At 44.3% G+C, this 13,118-nt stretch overlaps 1 protein-coding gene across 1 annotated transcript in view; it reads left to right on the top strand.

The window, feature by feature from the left end:
* Nucleotides 1-12,011, top strand: part of GABRR1 (gamma-aminobutyric acid type A receptor subunit rho1) — a 35,037-nt gene extending 23,026 nt beyond the window's left edge. Inside the window, 5 exon segments of the mRNA XM_081829362.1 lie at nucleotides 3,821-3,903; nucleotides 6,253-6,393; nucleotides 8,513-8,665; nucleotides 10,607-10,803; nucleotides 11,718-12,011. Coding sequence (XP_081685488.1) covers nucleotides 3,821-3,903; nucleotides 6,253-6,393; nucleotides 8,513-8,665; nucleotides 10,607-10,803; nucleotides 11,718-12,011 — 868 coding nt within the window.
* The last annotated feature ends 1,107 nt before the right edge of the window (nucleotides 12,012-13,118 follow it).

Here is a 13,118-nt window from a genome sequence, read left to right as displayed (position 1 = left end):
GTTCAAGCGCTCGTTAATCACTGACCTGGAGAAGCTTTCCTTAAACACAGGCGCCACAGCCTGGTTTTCACTGCTCGGCCAGCTTTAGAAACTCATGGTGCCCCCCTTCCCCGGGGAGGGGGGGGCATGGATGTGTGCAGATGAGCCGCAGGCCTTCAAGGAGAAGGGGCTCTGCTTGCTGATTTACTCCGCCTGTGCTGGGCTCATGGTGCATTTCAGTTGTTGTTTGTGGTTTTTTTTTTAAGATTTTATTTATTTATTCAAGAAAGAGAGAGAGGGAGATGGAGAGAGAGAGCTCAGGTGGAGGGCAGGGAGAGGGAGAAGCAGACTCCCCCCTGAGCAGGGAGCCCGATGCGGGGCTCGATCCCAGGACCCTGGTATCATGACCTGAGCTGAAGGCAGACGCTTAACCAACGGAGCCACCCAGGCGCCCTGGTGTATTTCAGTTTTAAAGACTTTGTTTCGGTAAAGACGAATCCATACACCAGTGTCTAAGTACGGGATGCCTGGACAGTGGCACAGTGTATCTTTTGGGTCAAAGATGGCAATGTTGAAGCTGAATTTCTGCCCCCACCCTCCAAAGGAATATTTATGATGACCCCTCAATACCCACCCTGGCTTGGGACCTAAAGCAATTAGTTGCTAGGCTCAGAGTTGAGGTATGGGGTTTTCCTTTCCACAGCTTAAAATGCCTCCCCCCCCATAGAAGTACTCAGGAGGGTCAAGGAGGTGCAGTCCCTTCCCCCAGCCATGTTGGGTTGGTTTTCCCTGGAGTCCTCACATCTGAGGCAGGCTGTCAAGACATCCTAAAGCTCAAAAACCACCCACAAAACAGCACAACCTGATGGCATCACCAGGGACACACAAGACTAGACCGTAATGCACGTGACCACTGGTATGCTGGTAAATATTTAACTACTGGTTGTCTGGGGTGAACGTATGCATACATATGTGTACATAAGCTTATTATAAACATGGCTGATACAAAGGTTGTAGAGTACATGACTTATAAGTGAAACAATATATGTAATACTTTTTGTTATAAATTCATACACTTACAACTTCAGTATGATTTCATATTTCTTATAAAATCCCATTTTTCCCAGTTTTATTGAGATATAATTGACATATAACCTACTATTATTTTTTATAATTCTATCGCCAACAATAATTCTATAAAATCATGCTATGAATAAATGTTTATAAACATTTTTGTGATTATGTGATTTACAAATGAGTGTAGATTGGATAAATGATTGTTGATATTTTTGTTTGCTTTATTATTTTTTTTAAGTAATCTTTACACCCAACATGGGGCTCTAACTCACAACCCCGAGATCAAGAGTCGAATGCAGTACCAACTGAGCCAGCCAGGTGCCCCTATTTTTGTTTACTTTAGTAAGACAAAAATGAAACAGCCAAGGACTATGTAGGAACTTCATTCATTCATCAAAGACATAGCAGCTTCCTTGCTGAATTGGATAATAGCTTTTAAATATTGGAAGACTGTATCCTTAATTTTTTATACTATTTATATAGTATAGCAAAAAGATATAACACATTTTTGGTTTAATCTGCTTTCTTAATTCTAGACAATCTACAAAACAATAAATCAAGCCCAGATTTGTAGCATTTGCTGATTTCTGTAGTGTAAATACTCTCATCACAGCTGACTTCAAACTACCAACCTGTTGTCACTCAATGCAGAGTTGGGAAGAATGCATAGTAGCACACTGTTAGTATTTTCCACCAAGTAAACATTATAGATGTAACCTCGGGCGTATCAATAATAGTAAAATAATTAAGAAGTGATGAGTTTTGAGTATTTATTAGCTTGTTTTAAATATAAGTTGCTTGAGTTTATATAATTTAATTTTTAATAATGGCTATATTTAGGGGCGCCTGGCTGTCTCCGTCAGTAAAGCGGGTGACTCTTGATCGTGGGATTGTGGGTTCAAGCCCCACGTTGGGTGTAGAGATTGCTAAAAATAAACTCTTTTTTAAAAAAAATAATGGCTCTGTTGAACAACCAGCTTACAAACTTCCTGAAAATCTAGCAGGCAGCTTTCCTGAGCCAGATGAAGTCTAGTCCAGCACACCGCTGGATGTGATCACAGAAGCACTACATAACAAACAAGGAAGTGGAAAACCTCCTGTGTGTTCAGAATCAAAGTTGTCAGTGAGCCTCCTTGTGGCTAAAAACAGATGCTTTGATTTTTCATCGCAAATGAAATCATAGGTTTGTTTGATTTAAGTGAAAAAAAAAAAAGATGCCTTGATTGTGGGCAGAGGAAAAGATTTGTCAGGTTCATGGCATGCCCACAGCTCTCTCCCAAGACTCTTAAGCAGGCTCCATACCCAGCGCAGGGCCCAATGTAGGGCTCGATCTCACTACCCTGAGGTCATGACCTGAGCTGAAATCACGAGTCGGACACTTAACCAACTGAGCCATCCAGATGCACCCCAATAAATCAATTTAAAGAGACATGGGGAAACAAAAATAAACATAGTATGGATTAAACCACAAACTGTGCTTAATGTGTGGTGTGTGAGTTACAAGTTGGAAAAACATCAAGTCAGGGTGCAAAGAACCAGTCTGATATCTGTGATTCTAAAAATATCTGTTCCTGATGCAAAGAGAAGAGATATTCAATCCTTTTGTTGATAGCAAAAACTTCCTACATTTGAGATTTCATTAGCTCTAAGTCACCAAACTTAGGTTCTAGTTTCTTTCTTGCTGGGGATGCCATTAGGCATAGTAGAAACAGAAGCCCACCCATTAGGGGTCCAGCTGCCATCCTGACTCCTCCCCACTCAATCCACCCTGTTTATCAGGATTTCCAGAGGAGATAAGGCTACCCAGCTGCCAGCAATAGACAATCCTTTTCAGATTACAACTATGCCAGACTCAACTGGAATGGGGAAAATAAAGCAGATATTTGGATAATTCAGTTTCAAGAAAGCTCTTTCCCTTGAAATTTCCATTTCAATTAAAAGTGATTTTTTTTTTCCCTTTTGGCCATGAATCATCCAGACAGTTTCTACAACTTACACATAGCAATTTTTTTCTGGTTGAAGGAAAAATAGTTTGTTCAGTATCAGCCAATAACTGTTATTCATGTCCTGCCATGAGATTCCCCACGGGACAGGAGATCTTTCGTCTGTGACTCATGATCTGTGTTTGTTTATTCTTTGATGCAGAGCCCATTTTCCTGTGTAAACTCTGAAACAAAACCATCAGAGGCCAGCAAGTGCTTGCATGCTGGTACAAAAAAGTTTTCAGTGTCTTTTCATTATCCTATGATCTCCATGGAATTATCCACTAAAAACACCAATGCCCACTAGGAGATATTATTATCAATATAAATATATCAACATTGTAAAAAAAAAGTGCCCAATTTGGCCACTGGCAGAAGGGTTTCATTAATATTATTTCTGATATGTTGTATACAAATATTGAATATGGGTAAAATCAATAAAAGAACAGAAAAAAATTGAATTTATCTAAAACCAGAGAACAATATATGGTCCTATGGTTTCTTTTAAGAAACAATGTCATAAGAGTTTTTATTTCCCATTTTTATATCGATTGAGACCATTGCTTCGTTAATATGCTTGAATCTGATAGAAGTTGGTAGAGACACTCTGGAGTTAAACATAAAACCCAGAGTACTACAATGACTATCTAAATCTTGACACTTGGCTTATGAATTATAAGGAGGCAGTTATATTGGAAGGAAGCAGAGCCTTTTTCTGTTCATCATTTTGCACTTGTATTTTGCAGCCTCTGAAAATTTGTATTTTGTCTTTTTGTTTCTAGGGTTACAGTGACTGCAATGTGCAACATGGACTTCAGCCGATTTCCCCTGGACACACAAACGTGCTCCCTTGAAATTGAAAGCTGTGAGTAGACTGTCCAGGACATCAGCACACAGATGGCGAGTAATTCCCAACACCGCTAACTCTCAGTAGCAGGAACAGCATGTGCTCCTCATTCATGGCTAGTGTTTTTTTCAAGCGATTTTTTTTTTTTTTTTTTAGATTAAAGCCAAGTGCAGGGTAATTTTGAAAATTAGGAACAAATTTGAAACTAAAACCTCTGTTCCCATAATTGACCATTTTAAATGCTCTATGGCAATGGTTTTAAACTTGGTTCTGCGGGAACCCGGGCAACTGCTGGGGAGGGGGGTAGAGGGCTCAGCAAATGTGTGTCTCCTTGTGCAGCTATTTCTACCTGCCGTCCAATGCGTGAGCTCATTTTTGATCTGTTTTATTGTTCCTCTGAATAAGATTTCTGTTGAAAAAAAGATTTCTTGGCAAAAACAAGTTTGGTAACAATTGCCCGAGGGAACTGCCAAGGTGAACATAGGTGGTGCTAGAGAGCCTCAGGCACAACTGAGGGGCCTCAGGACACTGCACACACAGACGCCCTGCACAGGTTAAGAGCCAGGAAGAGCAAGACTGAGGCAGCGTCAAGGACTACTCACTTGCATCTCCAGCTCTCTACACAACTGCTCTCTTTTTCAATCTTTGCCCAAATGCTTCCTTTGGTGGGCACAGTCTGGACTCCCCCATAATTCCTGCTGGCCCACTCCTCCAAGTGAATACCAGCACACGCCCACTGGCCCTTCCTGGCTGGTGACCAAGCCCTAGTGAAGAATCTCTTTGACACAGTGCACCTTTGTAAGCCTGCCTGCATTTGTGGCAATGAGTCAGGGATCCCCTGGCCCCAGCCATCTGGGGCCAAGGAGGGCAGGGATGTTGACGCAGGGGTCAAATGGACAGCTCCATAGGGCACTGATTGTGGGAAAAGGGAGTAATAAATCCCAGGACCGAGGGAGTAATAAATCCCTGGACCAACACCATAGTAGCTTTCCACCTGCTGTCATCTCATCCTCACCAGATCCTGGAAGAAGGTTACTGTTATCGCCATTATACATGGAAGGATGTAACTTGCCTGAGGACATAGCACTAAGGACTTAACTCATTGGCTCCAGTACCCTGCTTTCCCTAGTACACCCAGGCAGCTCCATTGGGAATGGAGCGTCTTCCAGGTTTCATCAGGTAGGATGCACAGAGAAGCAGAATATTGGAGATACATAGTAAGAGATATTGAGTGCAAGGAATTGGCTTGCACGAGCGTGGGGGCTGGTGAGGTAAGTCTGCCATCCGCAGGGCGGGCTGGCGGGAAGGGCAGGCTGGGAACCCCCAGGTGGGACCTGAGCCTGCCCTCCACGCGCAGAATTTCTTCTTCTTGGGGAAACCTCAGGTCTGCTCTTAAGGCTTTTCAACTGATTGGATCAGGCCTACCCACATTATCCTGGATCATCTCCTTTACTTCAAGTGAACTGGTTGTAGGCATCCCGTCCACAAAGCATCTTCAGAGCAACACCTAATTTAGTGTTTGATTGATTAGCTGGGTACTCTAGCCCAGCCAAGTGGATACATGAAACCAACCGTCACACAGGTCAAGGGTAAGACATAGAATAAAACAGAGGCATGAAACAGGGCATCCGGGAGCTCCAGAAAGAACTGTTTAACACGTGAGCAGACTGGACTGGCCACTGTTAGGTTTTACCTCAGTTCTGTCCAGGCTGCAGGTAGGTTTGCTCAACTGGAGTCAACGTGTGTGCTCACCTAAAGTAGGCGAGGGTCAGGATGTGGCAGCGCCAGAGGGCGTGGTCCTTTCTGGGGGACTCACTGTGATTTTACCCTGGGTAGGAGCACCCGGAAGCCTGCAAGAGAAGGGACTTGTGTTCTGCGGCCATCACTTTATGGGTCCTTTCTCGCTAGAATGCAGCCCTTATTACCTTGCGAGTATTTAAAGATATTCGGCATCAGTGGATGCATTACTACACTTTGGAAGGAGAAAAGAAAGGGCTAAATCAGCCTAGGTTTGTAAGGCAGTTTTGCCACAATCTCATCATTTCTGCTCTGCAAGTATAGCAATTTCATCTGTGTTAACCTAATAAATGGCAGGCTGAATTGTGGGGTGAACGCTTTTGCAGGAATTAGGAGCATTTAGGCTTGAGGGCTTTGCTCTGATGACTTCTGGAAGACTGGGGAGAATTAAGTTGTCTTTTTTAAATGTTGTTTTGCTTTGTTTAGACTGTGGCTTGTTTATTCAAACTCTCTTACCACCATCCCAAGAGTTCGTGTGGGAGACCAGGAGCTGCTCCCACGGAGCCCCACAGACAGGCCGTCTCCCCCCGGCCGCGTGCCTGTGCCTGACACTGTCTCCCATCTTTTCAGATGCCTACACGGAGGACGACCTCATGCTGTACTGGAAAAAAGGCAACGACTCCTTAAAGACAGATGAGCGGATCTCGCTCTCCCAGTTCCTCATTCAAGAATTCCACACCACCACTAAACTGGCTTTCTACAGCAGCACAGGTGGGGGTTAGCCTGGCTGGGTGGGTCATCCTCTGTTTTAGGGAAGGTGTGAATTGGTTGTCAAGCCGAGCTTGTGCCACGTGGATTTGAAGCCACGTGGAAATCCTAAGTCGGCTCTAGGGGGTGGCAAGCACCGGGGGAGAGGTGATTCGTGCGCACCACCAAAGCACCGAAGTGATAAGCTAGAAAATATTAATAAGGACTCAAACATAAGCGAGGTGAGGAGGTTTGTTTGAGCCAATCATTTTGCCAGTTTAGCAGCTAACATCTCACCCCCCGTAGGATTCCCAGAACCCCCTCCTCTGTAGGCAAGAAACAGTTCAGTTTTAGCTCTGTTGATTTCCATTCTCTCTGTCCTACTCAACTAATCTCTCTCTCTCTTTTTCTTTTTCCTGGAACGAATTCTCTCTTAACTATACTGCTTGCACAGGCCCTCTTTATGACCTTGTGAGCTTCCAGGCTCAGGTGGGAATGGGCTTGCCACCCCTCCTTGCCTGGAGGCCTGCCTGTGCTCTTCCTTCTGGCCCTGAGGTGAACAGCTCTCTCCAACCCTTACCTCGGTCTTGACTAATCACCCTTCAGGATGATATTATTCAAATCTTTATGTAGTTTCTTTCTTCTTTCTTTCTTTCTTTCTTTCTTTCTTTCTTTCTTTCTTTTTCTTTCTTTCTTTCTTCCTTCCTTCCTTCCTGTAGCTCCATGCCCAGCGTGGAGCCCAATGCAGGGCTTGAACTCACGACCCTGAGATCAAGACCTGAGCTGAGATCAAGAGTCAGATGCTTAGCCGACTGAGCCACCCAGGCGCCCTTCTTTATGTAGTTTCTATTGCCCAAACACTGCATGACTGCACAGGAAGTGCAACCTTTTAAGTCTTCTAATCTGTAACAGAGGGCACTCTTTTACTCCCAGCATATCATGGCAATCCAGCATATCTCATCTTCTGTACACATCACTCAGGAGTCTTGGTTTTCGGGGGACCCCCACTTCATCCTTAGCATTCTGACACTTCCTCTTGTCTTAGTCTGTTTGGGCTGCTATCACAAAATACCGTAGACCAGATGGCTTCTAAACAACAGAAATTTACTTCTCACAGTTCTGGAAGCTGGGAAGTCCAAGATCAAGATGCTGGCAGAGTCAGTGTCCGATGAGAGCCTGCTTCCTAGTTCATAGACAGCCACCTTCTCGCTGTGTCCTCACATGGGGGAAGGCGCAAGGAGCAATCTGGGGTCTCTTTTAGAGGGGCACTAATCCCACTCATGATGTAATCACTTCTGAAGGCCCCACCTCCAAATACCATCACATGGAGGATTAGGTTTCAACATACAGATTTGGGGCGGAACACATTCAGTCTACAGCACTTCCACAGTCTCTCTCTGCGACTGCTTTACAATGATAACCATTGCATTATAATTGTCCAAGATGCCAGGTTTTCAAGTTAGTGTTGCCAAGTCTCCATTTCATGTTCAGTCCTCGTCATCCCCGGTTTATCCTGCTTTTTCCTTTTCCTTCCATCTTTCTCTTGTTCCTTTGAACGCCTCCATGCGTATTTCCTCCTTGTAGAGAACACAAGGGTAGAGCTAAAGCATAGCTGCATCTGTGATCGTTCGCTGTTCCTAAATGCAATGTTTGGGTTAGCTTGGTATTTCAACTTTAAATCACTGTCCTCCATAAAGAAATCTAAAGGGGCTTGTTTAAATAAATGTTTTTCAAACTTTATCATGCATATAAATCATGTGGAGAGTATTGTTAAAAAAGGAGATTATGATGCAGTAGATCTGGGGTGGGGCTGAGAGTCTGCATTTCCAACAAGCAGCCAAGTGATGGTGACATTGCTGGGCTCTGCCCCAAACGATGAGTAACAAGAGTCTTAAATAGACTTGTCAAGGGGCTTCCTTTCCGTACAGGACAGGGGCCAAAGATGTCTTGAGAGGGACTCACCCATGTGGTGTCGGTTATCATAATCACTCTATCCCATGGTTTTTCTCACTTCCACTCTGTAAAGGTATGGCAAGTTTCCAGTGAAGTGTCTAAGGCGTTTATGAGTCCCTGAATAGAATGGGTTGTGTGCAGGAGCTGAGTCGCTATGGTGTGTGTGATCTTTTCTTCCTGTGTCCCCCAGGCTGGTACAACCGTCTGTACATTAACTTCACGTTGCGACGCCACATCTTCTTCTTCTTGCTCCAAACTTACTTTCCTGCCACCCTGATGGTCATGCTGTCCTGGGTGTCCTTCTGGATCGACCGCAGAGCTGTGCCCGCCAGAGTCCCTTTAGGTAAGGAACATCTCAAGTGTGTCCTTCAGACACCTGAAAATACAAGTAATTTCTTCCAGATGAAACCATTCATTTCAAATTGTTTCTAAACCCCTGTTGGCATGATAACTTGGAAACACCAGGTTATTGATTCACAGGTAAAATGCCATTATTAAGACCCTATGTGGCAAAACTGTTTCCAGGGCCCCACGAGTGCCCATGCAAACAACCTACCTTTAGTTTTGTTAGAACCATGTTCTGGGGTCAATGGTCCTGGTGTGTGGGTGCTTTTTCTGCCTACCTACATAGGGAAACCACGTTCTATAACAGGGTTTCTCTAAAGGAGGCCCAAGGGATCTTTGCAATGGAATCTCTGGGGGAAATTGTTAAAAATGAAGAATCCTATGTCTCATCTACATGTATAGAGTCAGAATCCCTGAGAAAGGACTGGAACCTACATTTTGAACAAGGTCTCCCGGTAACTCTTATACATACTCAGGTCTGACAATCCCTACTCCGTAAGCATTTCATGAATAGCTATTTGCCATCAACTCTCTCCCTTACCTTAAATGTCACACCCACTCAGTCACATCACCATCGCTCAGATGGTTCCGAGGCTTCAAGAGGGAGGGTGACCCCCCCCAGATTTTAGTGACACTGAGTTGGAGCTGGCCCTTAAGGTGACCCCATTCCCCTGTGATTTGGTATTTGCCAAGCAAATGTTCTGAGCGTAATTTGAAATCCCAGGCAAACACCCCCGACAAATGCCCTGTCCTTTAACAGTTGTTCTATAGCTTGAACAGTTACTGTGCTAAATAAACAAACATTCTAGTTTTAAAAATCTATGTTTTAAAAATCTAAATGAGGTTAACATCATTCTTGGTAAAATTGACCCCTGCATCCTCAAGTCAACATTGCTGAATGCGCAGCCAGGTCCAGCATGGGGATGGTTGTCAGAATTGCTCTCACAGCTGATAATACAGGCCCAGGACTGCAAGATTCTACACCAGCAACAAGGACACAAGTACTGAAATATACCTAGTGCACTTTTTCCCCTTTTTGGAGAAGTAGTTATAAGAAACACATATATAGGGGCGCCTGGGTGGCTCAGTTGGTTGGGCGACTGCCTTCGGCTCAGGTCATGATCCTGGAGTCCCGGGATCGAGTCCCGCATCGGGCTCCCTGCTCAGCGGGGAGTCTGCTTCTCTCTCTGACCCTCCTCTCTCTCATGCTCTCTCTCTCTCTCAATAAAATAAAATAAAATAAAATAAAGAAACACATATATACCTGCTTGTATATATAATCTCTGTTTTTATTTATTTATTTACTATTTTTTAAGATTTTATTTTTTAAAGTAATTTCTATGTAGGGGGTTGAACTCACAACCCTGAGATTGAGAGTCGCATGCTCTACTGACTGAGCCAGCCAGGTGCCCCTATAAATCTCTGTTTTGACCAATTGAATGGAAATAAATATCTTGCCGCCAAAAATATCTAGGGTGGGCTCTCTACAGAAGGACAAGGTGAGACAGGTGTCACGAGTATGTGGAGGGGGGGAATGGGTAAGTATGAGAGGTGGAGGAACAGGAGAAGCTTCATAAAAGCTAAATCTTTAGGGGCGCCTGGGTGGCTCAGTCGGTAAAGAGTCTGCCTTCAGCTCAGGTAGTGATCTCAGGGTCCTGGGATCCAGCCCCATGACAAACTCTCTGCTCAGCGGGGAGTCTGCTTCTCCCTCTCCCTCTGTTCTCTCTCTCTTGCTCTCGCTCTCTCAAATAAATAAATAAATAAATCTTAAAAAAAAAAAGGCTAAATCTTGAGAGATGATTCGGTGTTTGCTAGACAGAGGGGCAGAGATGGAGATTTCTAGGCACAAGGAGCAGAAGGGACAAAGAAGAGAGGCATGAAGCTCCCCCAGGGGTTCGGTGAAAGGCAAACGCCTGCTTATTTCTCACTCTGTTTGCAGGTATCACCACCGTGCTGACCATGTCCACCATCATCACGGGCGTGAACGCCTCCATGCCCCGCGTCTCCTACATCAAGGCGGTGGACATCTACCTCTGGGTCAGCTTCGTGTTCGTGTTCCTGTCGGTGCTGGAGTACGCAGCCGTCAACTACCTGACCACCGTGCAGGAGCGCAAGGAGCGGAAGCTGCGCGAGAAGGTGACCTTATCACAAGTGAGGTGTCTGCTCAGGGACAGAGCCTGGTCCGGCTCAGGACCGTGAGCAGGTCAAACCTTCTCTGTAAATTGGGGTGGTGACACCCCCTCCTCCACCTACTTCACCAGTTGGTGTGAAAAGCAAACAAAATAATATGTTAAAACAGTGGGAAATTTACCCTGGGCTACATCTTTCAGTCTTTCAAATATTTATTTAGCACCTATCACATACCAGCAGCTAAGCCAAGTTAATTAAGACAAAGTCCCTTTAATCATGGAGGTGTTCATTGTTTAGTGCTAAAAATAGATGACAGTTCAACATGGTGAAACAAGTATTTGTGAACCCAGAGGTGTAATTAAAAAAACAAACAAACAAATAAACAAAACTTCCAGGGAAGCACATTCTCCATTCTAAGAACTTTCCTTTCATATGTGACCCCCGGGATCATCTTCCCTCCCACCCAGCTTTTCTTTCTTCCTCCTGTCTGCAGTCAAATGGTTATTTCCTCCAGAGAACTAGAACTAAGTAGGACTAAACTATTTCCACAATGCTATACGTTTCAATCCCCACCCGATCACACTACACACACGTAATGTTATCTGAAAACATTCTTATCGGGGCTCCTATCAGTTTATGACCTCAGGGAGAACAGGACAATTATCTGATCATGAACCTTCAGGGGTTGGTCTCTGAGACGATGTGATGTTCCCTCAGAGTTGCTCCGCTCCGCAAACTTGGAACAAAAGAGGACACCTGCTCTTTTAGCATGTCTGCAGTGCCGACACCGTTATTTTCCCATGCCCCGCCCCTCACTGGGAATAAAAGAAACTAGAAAAGGCAACCCCCGACTGGCATGTGGTTTCTTCTGAGAGCTGGAGCTGAGCTCGCATCCCAGTGTGTGTTTGCTGTGTTCGCAGCTTCCTTGCACCTGTGGAATACCCCAGCCACGCGGGGTCATGCTGGACGGCAGCTACAGTGACGGGGAGGTTAATGACCTGGGCAACTACATACCGGAGAATGGAGAGAAGCCAGACAAGATGATGGTGCAGCTGACCTTGGCCTCGGAGAGGAGCTCCCCCCAGAGGAAAAGCCAGAGGAGCAGCTATGTGAGCATGAGGATCGACACCCATGCCATTGATAAATACTCCAGGATAATTTTTCCAGCGGCATATATTTTATTCAATTTAATATACTGGTCTATTTTCTCATAAATGCCTGTTAACTCTATAAATTTCAGATTCTTCTGTATGTACCACAGAAATACCTGTATGATGAAAGTAATTTAAGGTTATGATGCAATTAAAGTTCCCACTACCCGCCCTCCACCAGCTTTCCAAAACTACATGGACAAGACACTCCCTGGTTTAATTTGCACTTGTTAACCACCTACTGTATCCTCAGCATTATACTCAGTGCTGCCAGGAATAGGACACCTGTAGCAACTGGTGATACTTGTTACCAGGATCCCCTGGAAGAGCACCCTGCCCGTGTTGTGGACACACTGTAGCTCAACCTCTTTTAGACCCTAGGTGCTTATTCACATGAATGATGCCCTCCATGTGCATGTCATTATATTCTCTGGACTAGATGGAATTGGGGAGCACCTAAAACTCGCATGGAACATACATGCCCCAAAATCCCCACTTTGACCAAAATTAATGTCTCACGTCACAGTCTATTCCCTATTTTTCAATGTGTCTCCTCATGTTTATTTTAATACAAGGCAACAATAATTTTCCTATTTTTATTTACGTCTTATGGTTCATGAGGTTTCACTTCTTCAGAAGCAAAGCTATTTAGACTGATGCAATGGCTTCTGATTTGGGGCAGAGCGGGGAGTTTCCCTGGTAGGGAGACTATGAAGAAGAGGGTCTGTGTTCTGTCAGTTCTGTCATAGAGATAACTAGCCTAGAAAAGTTGTGTTTCAGTGTTTCCTGTTTCATAATCACTGTTTCATGTAGCTTCACCGTGGAGCATGTCCTAGTTCAAAGTGAAGTCCTTTCTCAGTAGTGTGATACCTTCCCTGAGGAACTTGGAAATAGACAGTTTTCTGCACAAACATTTCAAGAAAATGCATCATTTGGGACTACTACCTGTTACTCATTAGGATGAGAAATACTCACATGGTTTCTGAAGAAAAAAAGAACACCAGAAAGAAAAAGAAATGGGAAGACATCACTGAACATCTCTAGTTATACTTAGTGAATGCCACCATTTTCTGTGAACCAGAAAACAATGGCCATCTCTCGCCAGGGCATGGGATAAGAGAGAGGGTTCTAATTTGATGTATTATTTAAAAATATAAATAAGTTATTAAT

This window comes from Leptonychotes weddellii, chromosome 8, assembly GCF_054177405.1.
Source record: "Leptonychotes weddellii isolate Sample4059 chromosome 8, ASM5417740v2, whole genome shotgun sequence".
In the NCBI taxonomy this organism is placed as follows: Eukaryota; Metazoa; Chordata; class Mammalia; order Carnivora; family Phocidae; genus Leptonychotes; species Leptonychotes weddellii.
Note: the sequence above shows the minus strand (reverse complement) of the source record. Positions and strands in the feature narration are given on the sequence as shown.